This window comes from Cyprinus carpio, chromosome B8, assembly GCF_018340385.1.
Source record: "Cyprinus carpio isolate SPL01 chromosome B8, ASM1834038v1, whole genome shotgun sequence".
NCBI lineage: Eukaryota > Metazoa > Chordata > Actinopteri > Cypriniformes > Cyprinidae > Cyprinus > Cyprinus carpio.
The window spans coordinates 23,695,088-23,712,776 of record NC_056604.1 but is presented as its reverse complement, the minus strand read 5'-3'; the positions used below and the strand labels follow the sequence as shown (position 1 = coordinate 23,712,776).

General features: G+C 35.4%; 1 protein-coding gene across 1 annotated transcript in view; it reads left to right on the top strand.

Moving 5' to 3' along the window:
- Positions 1-17,689, top strand: part of LOC109108499 (protein dispatched homolog 3-like) — a 57,258-nt gene that overhangs the window by 20,222 nt on the left and 19,347 nt on the right. Inside the window, 8 exon segments of the mRNA XM_042730187.1 lie at positions 139-358; positions 2,359-2,495; positions 6,368-6,502; positions 8,164-8,324; positions 10,694-10,833; positions 11,789-11,877; positions 12,113-12,277; positions 16,596-16,757. Of these exon segments, the coding sequence (XP_042586121.1) occupies positions 139-358; positions 2,359-2,495; positions 6,368-6,502; positions 8,164-8,324; positions 10,694-10,833; positions 11,789-11,877; positions 12,113-12,277; positions 16,596-16,757 (1,209 nt within the window).

Below are 17,689 nucleotides of genomic sequence, written 5' to 3'. Positions count from 1 at the left end.
GCAGGACTGGACACCCATCTACATATATTGTAAAGAGTAACCACAAATAGTGGCTTTTTTAATGTTCAACGCCCCCTTCACAATTTTGAGCCAATGAAAACTGAAATTGTTTTTGATTGTAACATCCTCTATTCTTAGGTGCCCTGAGTTTGGCCATCACTCATCCGCAATTTTACTGGTACGTTGATGAGACACTAACACCGGACAAGCTTCAGTCCTCTCTTCTTCGCAGTGAGATCCATTTTGGAGCTCCTCTCCCCTCCTTCTATTCTCTTCAAGACAGACCTCTGGAACAGAGACGTCTCTTCAGAGACTTTGTGGTGCAGTATGCGGACATACTGTCACAACAATCCACCAGGTGGGTGTTGAGATCACAGCTGGTGTTGGGATTAATTAAACAAGAAGGCTTATTGTTTATTTGTCTGGTCTAACACCATGAATGGTTAGTAAAAGCAGAATCGATTTAACAAACATACAAACCAGAGAATTCAGCATGAGATTCATGGTTGCCTGTGGGGCATTATACATGGTGCTTGGATCCTAGAGCTTATCATGAACCAAACATTTATCATTTGGTTCCCAGTTTATATTTAGCGGCCTTAATTACTATGTACTTACATCAATAATAACTACATTGTACTTATTGTGTTCATACTGTATTGCAAAATACTTTTTATGCTATTGAGGTGGGATACGGGTAAGGTTAGGGACAGATTTGGTGGTAGTTTGTAGGTTTAAGGGTAGGTTAAGGTGTAACAGTGTAATTATAAATGTAATTACAGAAATTAATTACAGATGTAATTACATTCAGGTATTTTTTTAAATATAAGTAATAAATGTAAAAACATGTATGTACACAATAAGTACATTGATCCAAATGATTAGTTTAAAAGTAAGTAAAAAGTAGTTAAGACTGCCAAATATGAAGTGGGACCATTGCTTTTAATAAATGATGCTATCTTTCGAAATTCACTGAAGAATAGAAGTCCATATTGAATAGAAACATGCAAAACTGACTTAGATCCCAGTTGGTGGAAGCTTTATTCCCTACCTTGTATATATCTGCAATGTCCATATGCATATTGCCAAGTTGATAAGTGAGATGCTAAAAATACTTTTTTTTTAATAAACATTTTAAAAAATCCTTAAAGATATAATTACAAAACATCAGAAAGTGTTTTCAGACTAAATATTTTTAATATTCCTTTCCCACCCCACTGGGAAATTCCTACAGTATTTGTATATACTATAAATCAGATATAACTTTTGCAGTTTAATTTATTGTATTAAGGATTTTTTCTTTTTCTGGAAACACAATAAATATACTAAATATACTTCACAAAGTGAAGAAGATTAATGTTATCTTGCAGAGAATGGTGTTTTAATTGCAATCAGGGCTACAGTTCAGTGTGACTGGTCACCAATTTGTCTGTATAATGTTGCTCTTTGTAAAATATATTCATGCAATTCAGAACACATGCATAAATTAAAAACATGGAACTTCCCTGCCATGCAGAATGTCTTCCAAAAGCAATCAGTTTTGTAAAATGAATGCACTCCTTTCAGTGCTCAACTCCATTCATGGCATTTTTATTCTAAAAGTGATCTACTGTATTAAATGAAAATTAAAGTGTGTGTGAAAATTGTCATAAGGGCAGAATTTGCTTTCATAAATTTGACATCCATAACGCTCCATGAACTTACGAGGACAATCTCAATGGCATAATGGTGATAAATCGTGGCCCAGTCCTCTTGCTCTTCTGTGAAGCAGCTGGAGATACTGTTCGCTTTAATAACACAAAACGAACGAGTTATATATAAATGATTAAACACACAATGGGATACTATTCAGTCACAAAGTATTGCTTATAGTGTCAGTAGTGACAAAAGTCAGAGGCTTCGATTTTAGCTGTAGTCGTTTTTGCAAATGAAACCCCAGAAGGATGATCAGACTTTGAAACGAAAACCTTCCATGAATCAGAGACAATGTCTCAAAGCTTTATTACATCTGCAAAACACCCCTAATATACTTACTGCTGTCAAGACAGTGAATGTAAGCAGATGCTATTCAAATGACAGTCATTACTGCAGGATGACAATGGTAGGAGGCCTAGAAATAAGCCAGTGGCCAGACGCAGAATAGGCATTCATTGAATCTCTGATACTGTAATAACTTCTTTAAGAGCCCCCCGATGTAATTAAGATAATCTTTTTCCATCTACTAATGTGTGCCCATCTCCTTTTTGTCTCTCATCCCCCTCATCTGGTCCTTCTATTGTAACATATCATCTGATGTCCACCATAACCCATCTTGACTATCCTTCTCTCTCATCCCTTGTGTTTGATTCTCTCTCTCAGTAAAGTGAAGGTGTTGTACGGGGGTACGGAGTTATTTGACGATGAGGTACGGAAGACCTTCCACAGTGACATGTTGCTGGCTTTGTTCAGTGGGGGATGCATTACTGTCCTTGTGTACGTTCTCACCTCATTTTCTGGTAAGACACTCCCCAAGCATTCTAATCAAATAAACCTGCAGACACCACAGTGATTTTAGCACAATTAAGGCTGTTGTTGTACAGTCACCACAAAGTAGAGATGCCAGTGTTCAATATATAATTATGTTTACAATTCAATACACAGTTGTTTCAAGTAATTAGTTAATTAACTGTACGCAGGTTACGTTTAGCAAGCAACAGAGAAACTTGGTGCATAGAATTCATTGTTTAGATTGGCTGAGCACTGATATTTATTGCATGTTTGCTGTCAGTCTGTGTAGTGGTGGTGGGGATTTTTCAGCGAGTCTTTCAACCTTATTTTTAATGCAAGAGCTGGTACAGCCATTTTTAACTTGAATGTGCCGGGCTTTTAAGCTGCTTGCAGTTATTTTAGCAGTACATTCCATAATACAAGGCTTATGTGCTGTTTTAATACGAATGATTTTATATGGATTTTTCACGTTTTAATCATATTTTGAATTACAAATTGCATTTAATTGCATTTTAGGGTTAAAGGAAACATGTCTGACTTAATGAAAAAGTACTGCTGATTTTCTATTCGTTTTTCTATTGATTGTTTTCTTTCAGTGCATAAAAACAGTCATTTATGCAGGTTGATGTTGCAGACTGGTATCATGTTATTTTAAATGATTATCATAATCACTTTTAATTTTTCACTTTTAAATTCATTATAATTTAATACAATCATGAGCAAATAGCACAAATAGTTTTATTGTACTTTGTTATTATGGTAACACATTACAATAAGGTCCCATTAGGTAACATTAGTTAATGTGTTCATTAAAATTAATTAGCAGTGAGCAGTTAATTTATTACAGTATTTATTCATCTTTGTCAGCATTAGTTAAAGTTTTAAAACTTTTCATTGTCAGTTAATGTCAGCTTAGGTCCATTAAATAATATTATTAACACATACTTTTAATGAATGTTTGATTTTAATAATGTATTAGTAGGTGTTAAAAATAACATTAAGATTAATAAATGGTTTAGATTTGTCCTTTTTTTTTTGGTCAGATGAACTTATGTAGTTAACTAGTGTTAACAACAGGAAACTTGTTATTATTACCATTATTCTTCTAGTTATTTATCTAGTGGCTGATGCATCAGAAGTCTCACATATTCACTTAAAAGTTGTATGCATCAATTAGTGGCAACAAGTGGCTGGCTTCATTTGAATATATATACTTTCATACTATGGGATGTGAACAACAGTATGTGAACAGAGTGTGTCTGAACTCACCGAATTCATAAAACAGTAGGCGAAAGTACCTGGATGACCTGTTACTTTTGGCGAGATTGTAATTCAAACAGGTGTTCAGTAGACAGTGCAAATGTCAACAATTATATATACCAAATACGCAAAATAAGTATAGTGCAAATGTAGCAAATACACCAGTAGCTGTATGAGTGGTAAGTGTATAGTCCTTAGTATACCACAACCTTTGAAGCTTGATTTTATATTTTATATATTTGTTAGAAGAGCAAACACAGATAACGTCATTTTGTGTCTTATTTATATCAAAACTATTTAAAATAGTCCATGCTGCCAGTTGTGCTGTTGGTTTGAATACTGAATACTTGCTATGAAACTTCTTGTTTGATTGATTTCTTGAATGTAGAATTTAATTGATGAGTGCATACTGTCTATTTTATTTATTTTATTTTAGGAATCTCCAACTAACAATGCACAAGACTACTACATACTAATTTTTATTGTTCTCGGTTAATTTCAAGTCGTCTAAATTAAGAGTGGCTAATGCATTATGAAAAAAGTAATCATCAATAAACAATAATATATTTATAAATTAATACATGCTGTAAAAATGCTTAGATATCATTGACACCAAATGTATTAATATTGTTAACAATTTGTGTTGTTTTTTTTATTGTAAAGTGCTACCTATACAATTTAAAAATGCTTATTTGATGGATACTGACTGATCAATACATGGTTTCAGCCTTGCTGAAATATTGTAGCAGATATGATTCAATGTTTTTATGATTTGTTTTTCATTGAAATTGCAACTGGATTGCATTTTCTCATCTACAGAAAGGCCTCAGTATGCTTTGAGTCAACATATGTGTCAACAGATCTTTCTGAAATGAAATCTGACTGATGTCTTGAACCTGCACAGACAGCCCACACATGCAACAGCAGGAGTTTACAACTTTGTGCCGTATGACTTAATTAGGCACAGCAGTAAACATGTATTTCAGCTACGAATCTATTAAAAGCACAAGACGATACAGACTTGAAGGTATACGAACTGGTTGTTGTGCAATTCATCAAATAAATCCTATTGATTTGGCCATCTCTCAGCTCCACAGCTGGTTTTCTTGGTATATTCAGGTCATTATACTATTTTTGTCAGAACATTGCTAAAATGAGGCTTATTTTCTCACAGCTGCTGTATCAACAACCGTCTGGATAATGGAAAATGGAGCACCACTTTTCCATTTGACATTTTTACAAAAAACTCAATGACGCTTTTTCACATTATGTAACTTGACCTCTGTGCTTTATCTGCATATCATATAACCTTCCCTGAACCTTCAGAATTCATTTATGTCAGCTGCATCTGCAATGTGCTGCCTTGTTAGAGAAACAATAGAGAGCTCTCAAATGCTGTCGTTCCACTCAGCTTGTGAATGTTTGTTGCGAAACCTTTAGCACTCTCTGTTCACCACAGCACTTTTGGTTAATTCAGGGATAAAAGCGTGAAAGCACATAAAACATCTTCTTGTGCTGTAAAGCATGAGAGTGAAAAATATCTTGGATAATGCTTAATTGAAAACTGCGGTTTGTAATGGTGACGTATTTCAAACTTGACAGTAAGGCCTTGGTGAACTCAGTGTTGGAGCAATTAGCTTGATGTACTGACGCAAACTTACATTTTTGAATACTATAGCATTTCTGTAGCTCGGCCATCAAAATAATGTAGTTCTCATAGTAAACAGGCTAATGTTTTAGTGCTACCATTGCTAGCAGTTTATTGTGTGCAGCCATTCATTTTAGTGATTCGCTCAATTTGGATGGTTTATTGAAAGAACTAATTCAAAACAGAAATGTTCACTGAAACATCTACAGCAAAATATTTAGCTAAATTGCGCTGTTTATTACTGTGTTTGACTGTGTAACACTACCATTGAAATGTGTGGTGTCAGAAAGATTAACTTTTATTTAGCAAGGACACATTAAAATAATTAAAAGTGACAGCTAAGACTTTTAGATAGCCACAAAAGCTTTATGTTTTAAATAAATGCTGTTGAATTCGAATGATTTTTTTGAAGGATCATGTGACACTGAAGACTGGAGTAATAATGCTGAAAATTCAGCATTTCATCAAAGGAATAAATTATATTTTAAAAATATATATTTAAATAGAAAAGTGTTATTTTAAATTGTTATAATATTTCACAATTATTGCTGTTTTTACTGTATTTTTGATCAAATAGATGCAACCTTGGTGAAATTATAAAATCTTACTGACCCCAAACTTTTGAGCGCATATAATATAGATGCTTGCTAGTTATATTAATTATTTTAGAGAAAATTTAGAAGTACAAGAAGTAAATTATACTTATCTATATAAGTTCAGTGCCTGATTAATAATGTTCTGATTGGATGTGCAATTATCAAACTGCAGCAATATATATAAAAGAAGCAACCGTTTTAAATAATGATTTTTTAGTATCTTGGAGGGAATAGCTAACTAAAGATGACATTTACTGTGGTTGAACCGAGTAGCAAGCTGGCAAGATATACTCTCAAAATAGTTTTTCCAGCACTGGAAGCACAGTAATTTTTTGATTTGACATTATGCTTCAGTCTCCATTTCATTTCTCTGCAGTGTTTCTGACGTTCTTTGGCTTGGCCAGTATTGGTCTGAGCTGTCTCATGGCACTATTCTTGTATCATGTGGTGTTTGGAGTGCAATATCTCGGCATTCTCAATGGAGTGGCAGCTTTCGTCATCATAGGCATTGGTGAGAATACTAAAACATCAACCTATGAGCATTGTAAATGAACATACAGCTGCATCTCAATAAATTAGGATGTTGTGGAAAAGTTCATTTATTTCAGTAATTCAACTCAAATTGTGAAACTTGTGTATTAAATAAATTCAGTGCACACAGACTGAAGTAGTTTAAGTCTTTGGTTCTTTTAATTGTGATGATTTTGGCTTACATTTAACAAAAACCCACCAATTCACTCAACAAATTAGAATACTTCATAAGACCAATAAAAAAAAATAATTTTTAGTAATTTGTTGGCCTTCTGGAAAGTATGTTCATTTACTGTACATGTACTCAATACTTGGTAGGGGCTCCTTTTGCTTTAATTACTGCCTCAATTCGGCGTGGCATGGAGGTGATCAGTTTGTGGCACTGCTGAGGTGGTATGGAAGCCCAGGTTTCTATGACAGTTGCCTTCAGCTCATCTGCATTTTTTTGGTCTCTTGTTTCTCATTTTCCTCTTGACAATATCCCATAGATTCTCTCTGGGGTTCAGGTCAGGTGAGTTTGCTGGCCAGTCAAGCACACCGATACCATGGTCATTTAACCAACTTTTGGTGCTTTTTGCAGTGTGGGTGGGTGCCAAATCCTGCTGGAAAATGAAATCAGCATCTTCAAAAAGCTGGTCAGCAGAAGGAAGCATGAAGTGCTCCAAAATTTCTTGGTAAACGGGTGCAGTGACTTTGGTTTTCAAAAAAACACAATGGACCAACACCAGCAGATAACATTGCACCCCAAATCATCACAGACTGTGGAAACTTAACACTGGACTTCAAGCAACTTGGGCTATGAGCTTCTCCACCCTTCCTCCAGACTCTAGGACCTTGGTTTCCAAATGAAATACAAAACTTGCTCTCATCTGAAAAGAGGACTTTGGACCACTGGGCAACAGTCCAGTTCTTCTTGTCCTTAGCCCAGGTAAGATGCCTCAGGAGTGGCTTAACAAGAGGAATACGACAACTGTAGCCAAATTCCTTGACACGTCTGTGTGTGGTGGCTCTTGATGCCTTGACCCCAGCCTCAGTCCATTCCTTGTGAAGTTCACTCATATTCTTGAATCGATTTTGCTTGACAATCCTCATAAAGCTGCGGTTCTCTCGGTTGGTTGTGCATCTTTTTCTTCCACACTTTTTCCTTTCACTCAACTTTCTGTTAACATGCTTGGATACAGCACTCAGTGAACAGCCAGCTTCTTTGGCAATGAATGTTTGTGGCTTACCCTCCTTGTGAAGGATGTCAATGATTGTCTTCTGGACAACTGTCAGATCAGCAGTCTTCTCCATGATTGTGTAGCCTAGTGAACCAAACTGAGATACCATTTTGAAGGCTCAGGAAACCTTTGCAGGTGTTTTGAGTTGATTAGCTGATTGGCATGTCACCATATTCTAATTTGTTGAGATAGTGAATTGGTGGGCTTTTGTTAAATGTGAGCCAAAATCATTACAATTAAAAGAACCATAGACTTAAACTACTTCAGTCTGTGTGCATTGAATTTATTTAATACACGAGTTTCACAGTTTGAGTTGAATTACTGAAATGAACTTTTCCACGACATTCTAATTTATTGAGATGCACCTGTATAGATTGGTCCTACCATCTTAAATTGAATCTTCCTCTTTCTTTCCTTCCAGGTGTGGATGACGTCTTTGTGTTTATCAGTACGTTCAGACAATCAGCCCATCTGACTTGCTCAATGCAGCGTATGATTTACACAATAAAGACAGCAGGCCGAGCCACATTCCTCACGTCCTTCACAACAGCAGCAGCATATGCTGCAAACACCTTCTCACAGGTGCAGTCAGCCGAGCAGAATAAACATCAATTCTCCAAACAGAGATGTGCTAACATTTTGACCATTTTGAAGGGTGTGTTCTAAGTAAAGTACTCAAGCTAAAACCTACTCTTAGGGAGGATTTTGTTAAGTTCACTTGCAATGTTAGTCAAGGGTTCTTGCACCAAAATCAGTTGTATTTGAGTTTTTCTGAACTATTTTGCACAGGCTGTTTTGGCTGCTGTACATTTAAGCCTGTAAAGCCTCACATATGATATAATAATCAAAATTTAAAATGGAAGTTTATGGAACCTTTAGACAAGATATTTAAAATAAATCCTTAAATAGTTGTACAGTAATACCAAAATAGTATAGTATAATAGTATAATAGTATAATAAATCCTAAAATAGTTATACAGTAATACCAAATTTATCTAGTTAAATATTAAGTGTAACATCATATTTTATACATTAGATATGGAGCTCAGACCTGAGAGGAGGGAATACACCTTTAGTTTTATTCAAAGGATCAAACTGTGCAAAAATATGCAGTTTCTGATATTTATAAAGCAATAATAGAAAGAAAAAAAAAACATTAGATGAAATTATGATAGTTTGTAATGTAAATCAATGTGATTATAACACACTTTCGGAAAGAAAGGTAAAAAGAAAAAGCTGTTAGTGGGATGGTACACTTTCAAAAGTTAAGCCTTTGTACAGTACCTTATTTACCCCTACAGGGTGCATTTTAGTACCTTAAAGATACATATTTGTACCTACATAATTAATACCTATATGCTTCATATTAGTACCTACCACACCGGCAGGGTTAGGAGTTATGGAATATATGTAACTTAGTTATGTATTTAAAATACAAAATATGAGTAACTGTATTTCATTACAATTACATATTAAATAGGTGGTAATCAAATTATAGTTATATCTGAAAAACACAAGATGCACAAGTAAGCAACACAATGCATTATGAGCAAATGGGTGTAATCTTCTGAACAGGATGATGTGTAGATTTTTCTTATTTTATTTAAAGATTTTTTTTTTTTTTTTTTTTTTTTTTTTTTTTTTTTTGCAGCGCCTCAAAAGCTAATACTTACATGTTTCCCAGAAGACAAAATAAGTACAATTTACCCTGTTCAATGTATTATTCCATTCTCCATTCTGTTCAAAAGTTTTCACCCCTCGGCTCTTAATGCATGGTGTTTCCTTCTGGAGTATCAGTGAGCATTTGAACCTTCAGTAATAGTTGCATATGAGTCCCTCAGTTCTCCTCAGTGTGAAAAGATGGATCTCAAAATTATACAGTCATTGTTGGAAAGGGTTCAAATACACAAAAATGCTGAAAAAAAAAGAAAAAAGAAAAAGAATTTGTGGGACCCAAAGGATTTTTCTGAAGAACAGCAGTCAGTTCAGGACAAACAAGGGACTCATGAACAACTATCACTAAACAAAAAATAAATAAATAAATAAAAATAAAAAAATTAAAACAGCTGTGGATCATTCAGATATTTTTCATATCAGATTTTGAGTATAGTGTGTGTGTAATTTTTTGTGGGGTCATTTTTATAAATTCAACTATTATTTTCTATTGTGAAATATATTATTCAATTCAGTACTAAATTAACAATAACATGCATTTTGTATGATCCCTCTTATTTTGGTAAAATTTTGTAGACTCTGCAAGGTGTGTGTAAACTTTTGACTTTAACTGTATGTATTAAGTAAACCTAAGCTACTCAGTCCAGTAAATGTTATATATATTACCTCTGTTACGATTTGCTAACCTCAACATACTAATGTAATTCACATTGTTGCTCATCAGGGTTGCTTGCTAAGTATTACACATGCATATGACAATGTGCTCATGGCCGTGACATCAAATCCCTGACAATTTTTTCTAGGACTGTCAATTTTACACAATGAAAAAATCACAAAAAAATTTAAATTCTGCTTTCAGTCACAACCTGTGACCTGTACATAACATTCTGTCATCAAAGTTTTAAGTGGTATGATAAAACGAGCTAAAGTTCTGAGTGAACTTGAGGATTTGTATGTGACCTCCTACTTTGAAGCTCAGGATCTAACATCAATCAAAAAATAAACACCATGAGTACAAATGATGAAATAAGCCGCAAGATCATGTGGAGTAGACAGTCGAACATTGCTTTATCTTTAAAGAGGGTCTTATTTTATTCACGGTAGCTTTTGTACCCATGGGGCTTTTATGTTTCTGTCACTGACTCATGTTTTTTTTGTAGTGTATTCTGGCGTAATGAGAATCCCACCGGTTAATTTATTTTAAAACATGCAAAGGAGTGAAAAAATTCTGACAACACCTGACGCGTGACCTTTATCTGTTTTGCATGAGTCATTAGATCCCTGCGGTTCATGACTTCGGTCTGTTCATGTCTCTCATTGTGAGCTGCTGCTGGCTTTGGGTGTCCATTCTCATGCCTGCTGCCCTTTGCATCTGGAGCCAGTGTGGAGCTGCCCATGCCAACACCTGTCCCAAATGGTAGATTATGTTATTTCTTTCAAAATGTCTTTTGAGATATGTGCATGTTCTTTCTTTTGAACTGAGTGTTTTTTTTTTGGTCCATACATTGGAAGACAATAGCCACCAAAACTGTTTGCTTACCAAAATTTTTCAGAATATCTCAACCTATTCTCATGGGAAACTCAAGAGTTTTCCCTGAACAAACCTCTAGTTTTCTCCTTATTAATAGTTAGTAAGGTAGCTGTGTCATGCAGAATAAGGCATTAATATGTGCTTTATAAGTACTAATAAACAGCCAATATGCTAGTAATATGCATGCTGATAAGCAACTAGTTAGTAATGAGAACTGGTCCTTGATATAAAATGTTAACTGAAAAAAATCATCTGTTTCTCAACTAAAGCTATTGCACAAGTCAGATGGACCATTTTTATGCTTCTTTTGATTGTTTTTGAAACTTTATTCTCCATTCATTGTAAGTGCATAGAAAAGAGTGACAAGCACAGTCTTCAAAATATCTTCTTTTGTGTTCAACAGAAGACAAAAAGTCATATAGTACTTGTTTGGAACAACATGAAAGTGAGTAAATGATGGCAGAATTTTCATTTTTGAGGAAAATGATCTGGTTAAGGTTATAGTTCACCCAAAACAACAAATTCTGTCATTATTAAACCTTTAAGACTTTTTTTCCCTTTCATTGTGCTGGTCACTCTTCTCCTTGCAGTTTCACTGAATACCTTTCAAAATTCAAAAAATGATGCCAAAGGACCTTAAATGTATCATAAAAGCATTCCAGATATGACCCATGAGAGAAATAGTGATATTGATTCATGAATCTTTATTTTGAGTTGCATCTTTTGAATGAATTGGTTGCTGGTCACTTTTTTCCAAGCAATTACATTGACATTTACATACAATTACTTACTTTTGTGTGTATATTTTTTCCTTTAACCCTGAGACTGTTAACCCTTACAGGTGGACCACTCTAACTAAATTGTCCACCAGCCCCAGTCCGCTCTCAGATGAAGATGACGTCGCTCTAATAACAGTAGAAATGGAACCAGGTAATGATGATGCCATCACCACAAATGCTATTTTGATAAAAGTTTACAGAGACAGTTTGGAATATTAGAACATTTGGAGTACTGTGCACAGATGAAGATCATGAATATGAACTTAGCAAGTAAACAGGGTCTGTTTTGATTTCATATTGATCTGAAAATAAAAACCATGGTGCATTATCTCAGATCATCACATTCAGCTGCCGAGTCACTCCTTGTATTGTTGATTTTTGCACAGGTGTGTATGAGTCTGAATCTGATGCTGTGCTGCTGTCGCTCTCAGCTGAAGCTCCTTTGGCTGTGTCCACTGAGGGCAGTGTAGGGGTGGTCAGCGCTCGCCTTCAGAAGCTCCTGAGACACTGGGTGGCAGAGCCTGTGGTGGAGAAACGGAAAACCATTATAGGTGAGTCTCCTTTGGCTGTGTCCACTGAGGGCAGAACAATTGTAGTTGTTAGGAATGTTTAGAGGTTTATCTCAGAAGATGAGAAGACGATGCTTTCATAATTCTCACATTAGTTAAGCATCTTTATTCATTTGCTCTCAGCCGCAGACAGTGCTCTCACAGGCCGCCCACAGAGCATTGGCTTACTGTCTGATGTAAGTCACGCACAAAACTACCAAGAGCTGGCTGAAACCTTTCACTCTGATTCACTGGCTTCTAAGGGTGTATTCACACCTGTCTTGTTTAGTTTGATTGAATTGAACTCAAGTTCGTTTCCCTCTTGGTGCGGATCTTTTGGGCAGGTGTGAATACAGCAGTCACACTCGGGAGCGGACCAAATAACCGCACCGAGACCCAGCTGAAGAGGTGGTCTCGGTCCACTTCCAAATGAACTCTGGTACAGTTGAATGGATAAACCAATAAACGGATGACCTTAAGCACACATGTGGTATTGTTTATAGTTTCTAGTTCGCTTGCAAAGAGGGCCGTGTAAAAAAGCGAACAGCACCAAACCAAAAAAATTCAACATTGTATTTGGTCCGGACTAAAGCAACTGAACTAGCGGACTTTCCTGGTGTGAATACACCCTAAGTTACTTTCTGGAGTTGTGCACAGATTTAAAAGAAAGTTATGTCAAATTATGGTACGAAGTTAAGGTAATTAATGTGATTTGCCAGTGTTTGTGGGTTTCATGTTAAATATCATGTAAGAGCTGAATTTCAGTCATTTAGTAGCATGTAAACTGCCTGTCCTTGAGCACTTTGTGTGCCTACAGTAGCTAAAGTATAGCATGTCCAATTTCAGATTTACTTAGCTTTTGTTAGTTTGCCCTTGTGAAAAGAAAGTACACTTTGGTATAGGCCTATTGTAGATATAAAACATTTAAGAATATACTTGAGTGTGAACTGAATGTCACTTAACTGTATGTTAATTGCAATTAAATGAAAATGTATTATAGTTTAAATTGATATTAAATGCAATTAATTGACGTTTAGAGTGCTTTTTTATACACTTAAGTAGGACTTAATTATATCTTTATATGTAATTCTATTACTTCTATTGTATTTTAAATATGGTTAAAGTGCTGCTGAATGTACCTGACAAGCATTTATAACCAACACTAATATACTTATATAAGGCAGCTTTTATAATTTCTACTGAATCTTGTATTTGTAATCACACATCTGTAATGATGAAGTTGCAGTTTTATACATTTAAAATATATTAACTGTATGTAATACTAAATGACTCATGACAGTTAAAATTATAATCAAGTACTTTACATGTTAGTCAACACATCAAAACAAATGCACTAAAGCACATCAAAAAAATTAATAATGAATTATTTAAATTATTTAAAACATACTTCAAGATAAAACTTTTAATTTTACATTATTACAAAGGGGACTTTTAAAAGTGTACTTAAGTGTGTTAAGAAACACTCATGAAAGTGTTTCTCTTTAAGTGCATTTACATGTAAGTGGCCTTTTATTTTATTGATATTGAAGTATCTGTTGTTAACATTGTATCATTAATATTACTACTATATTATCTATAAATTTGTATATATACTTTTAGTGTTTTAAGTACAGTGTAAGTGCACATTTAACAGAATTAAGTGCACTTCTTTTTTCACAAGGGTGTCTGACAGTTCCTAAAAGGAACAAAATTAACTGCAATGTGAACCAGACTATGATTATTTTAAAAATATACTTAATATACTATCATGACTCTCATTGCTGCAACATGTATACTCTGTATAGTATAGTATAGTATAGTATAGTATAGTATAGTATAGTATAGTATACTATAAGGTCTGATAAATGATTATCTGAAAACAAAGAGGACAATAGTGAACTTATGCAAGTCAGATTCAGATTTTTCTGCTAATGTACACACAATTTGTGCATGAGTAAGATGAAAATTTCCTTGCTGTTTTGTTTCAGACTCTCTGTATTTTGTTCTTAGTCTCAAGGTCAGTCTATTCACAGTTTAAACAAAGGAGCTATGAACCACATCCCTTATGTGTATGCAACAATGCAATTAAGCTTGTATTAGCATGTTGGAGCGTAGCAAGAAATTTCCACAAACGCCTATTGTGTAAATGCATATTTATGCAGCTGCATGCATGTCAATAAGCTAAATTAGAGCCAGGTTTCTCCCAGGCCACCACTGCTCTTTCCTCTTATTAGGTGAGCAGCCTGAGCATTGTTGATACAACGGTGCTATAATTATAGACTTAGAGACAGTAACAATTACAGTCATGCATAATGTAGCAGGATGCATTTAACCCTTGTGCTGTGCAAAGATGGTTGGTCTTTTAAAAATTGCTTGTAAATCTCACAATATCTTATGTCATCACCAAATCCTGGATTCAGCCCTTTTCTGAGCATGTTTTCTTTCAGTCAGCAAGGGTTTTGTATTACGTTTTGGAGGTGATCAATCGTAGGCCTCATTGATCTGAACTTGCACTATATGGATAAAAGTATTGGGACACCTGACCATTATACCAACAGGGACTTTAATGGCATCGCATTATAAATACAAACCCGATTCCAAAAAAGTTGGGACACTGTACAAATTGTAAATAAAAAAGGAATGGAATAATTTACAAATCTCATAAACTTATATTTTATTCACAATAGAATATAGATAACATATCAAATGTTGAAAGTGAGACATTTTGAAATGTCATGCCAAATATTGGCTCATTTTGGATTTCATGAGAGCTACACATTCCAAAAAAGTTGGGACGGGTAGCAATAAGAGGCCGGAAAAGTTAAATGTACATATAAGGAACAGCTGGAGGACCAATTTGCAACTTATTTGGTCAATTGGCAACATGATTGGGTATAAAAAGAGCCTCTGAGAGTGGCAGTGTCTCTCAGAAGTCAAGATGGGCAGAGGATCACCAATTCCCCCAATGCTGCGGCGAAAAATAGTGCAATATCAGAAAGGAGTTTCTCAGAGAAAAATTGCAAAGAGTTTGAAGTTATCATCATCTACAGTGCATACTATCATCCAAAGATTCAGAGAATCTGGAACAATCTCTGTGCGTATGGGTCAAGGCCGGAAAACCATACTGGATGTGTGTGATCTTCGGGCCCTTAGACGGCACTGCATCACATACAGGAATGCTGCTGTAATGGAAATCACAACATGGGCTCAGGAATACTTCCAGAAAACATTATCGGTGAACACAATCCACCGTGCCATTCGCCGTTGCCAGCTAAATGTTTTTATAGGTCAAAAAAGAAGCCATATCTAAACATGATCCAGAAGCACAGGCGTTTTCTCTGGGCCAAGGCTCATTTAAAATGGACTGTGGCAAAGTGGAAAACTGTCCTGTGGTCAGACGAATCAAAATTTGAAGTTCTTTTTGGAAAACTGGGACGCCGTGTCATCCGGACTAAAGAGGACAAGGACAACCCAAGTTGTTATCAGCTCTCAGTTCAGAAGCCTGCATCTCTGATGGTATGGGGTTGCATGAGTGCGTGTGGCATGGGCAGCTAACAAATCTGGAAAGGCACCATCAATGCTGCAAGGTATATCCAAGTTCTAGAACAACATATGCTCCCATCCAAACGTCATCTCTTTCAGGGAAGACCTTGCATTTTCCAACATGACAATGCCAGACCACATACTGCATCAATTACAACATCATGGCTGCGTGGAAGAAGGATCCGGGTACTGAAATGGCCAGCCTGCAGTCCAGATCTTTCACCCATGGAAAACATTTGGTGCATCATAAAGAGGAAGATGTGACAAAGAAGACCTATGACAGTTGAGCAACTAGAAGCCTGTATTAGACAAGAATGGGACAACATTCCTATTCCTAAACTTGAGCAACTTGTCTCCTCAGTCCTCAGACGTTTAGAGACTGTTATAAAAAAAAGAGGGGATGCCACACAGTGGTAAACATGGCCTTGTCCCAACTTTTTTAGATTGATTTTTCCCTTAAAATTATACATTTTCTCAGTTTAAACATTTGATATGTCATCTATGTTATATTCTGAATAAAATATTGAAATTGGAAACTTCCACATCATTGCATTCTGTTTTTATTCACAATTTGTACAGTGTCTTTTTTGGAATTGGGTTTGTACATAGACAGTCCCATAGTTAGTCCCACCTTTGCAGCTTGCAAGAAATCGAAAAAAAAAAAAAATAATAATAATTTTGATTGATTTCAGATTTTGGTAATAATATAGCCAGTGCTGGGTAGAACTTCCTTCCCCCGTCCACTTGTTCCACACTACAACCCTGTCTGGTGTTTCAGGTGTGTATGTTCTGGTTCTGCTGGGCTCGGTGTGGTGCTGTTGTCTCCTGAGGCCGGCCAGTCACGCGCCTGTGCTCTTCCACAGAGACACCAACCTGCAGAGACTGCTGGACCTGCGCAGCAACCTCAGCGCCCAGGGCATCGCCTGCCATATGTGCTCAGGTGGGTCTTCTAAACATCGCTGCTGGAGTGTATACTCTAGTGGCTCATTGAAAACGATTGCTTGACTCATTTGCACTGCTTTATTTAATTAGCTTACAGATTTTCTGCTTAGGGAAAGATACAGTAGATGAAGGCTGCGGGCAATGAGCCGAAACATTTGCTTTTGAGTAGTGCCAATATTTCGGTGTCAGGCAACTTTCATCAATAAGCTATTACATAAGGGATAATGTTTAGTGTCACCCTGAAGGGATTCATTTATTTTTGATCGGCTACATCGGTACATAATTCATTATCAGTTAGATTGTTTTGTTTGACCATGAAATGCCACAACTGAATCGGAATCAAGTATCCCAGAGAGTGTGCCAATAACAAGCATTATAAAATAAAATTATAAAATTAACAGAGCAGTGGTTATATATTTCAATCATAATATATGAAAACATACTGTATAAGTGTTTGAAAACAGATTTAAAATCTGGTATTCAAAATTAGAAAAAATTATGAAACCTATCCCTTGATCCCCTCATAATTTTCTGTCACATCTCTCTATATTCTGACAAATAAATATCACAAATAAAGTGGCAAAAAGGCCAAAAAATATAAACTATACTATACTATACTATACTATACTAAATTATTTGGTTGTACGATACCATTGAAAAGATTGAGGTGAGTAATTTGTTTTTTTTTTAAAGAAATTAATACTTTTATTACAAGGATGCATTCAATTTATCAACATTTCCGGAAAAGACTTTGAACCTCTTACAAAAATATTTCAGACAGATGTGTTTCTTTTGAACACTCTTTTCATCAAAGAATCCTAAAAAATAACGTATCACCATTTTCATAAAAAAAATAGTATTCCTCAAAGTATTCCTCAAAATTTTACATATTAGAGCTTTTAATTTCAATAATATTAAATGTTTGTATTG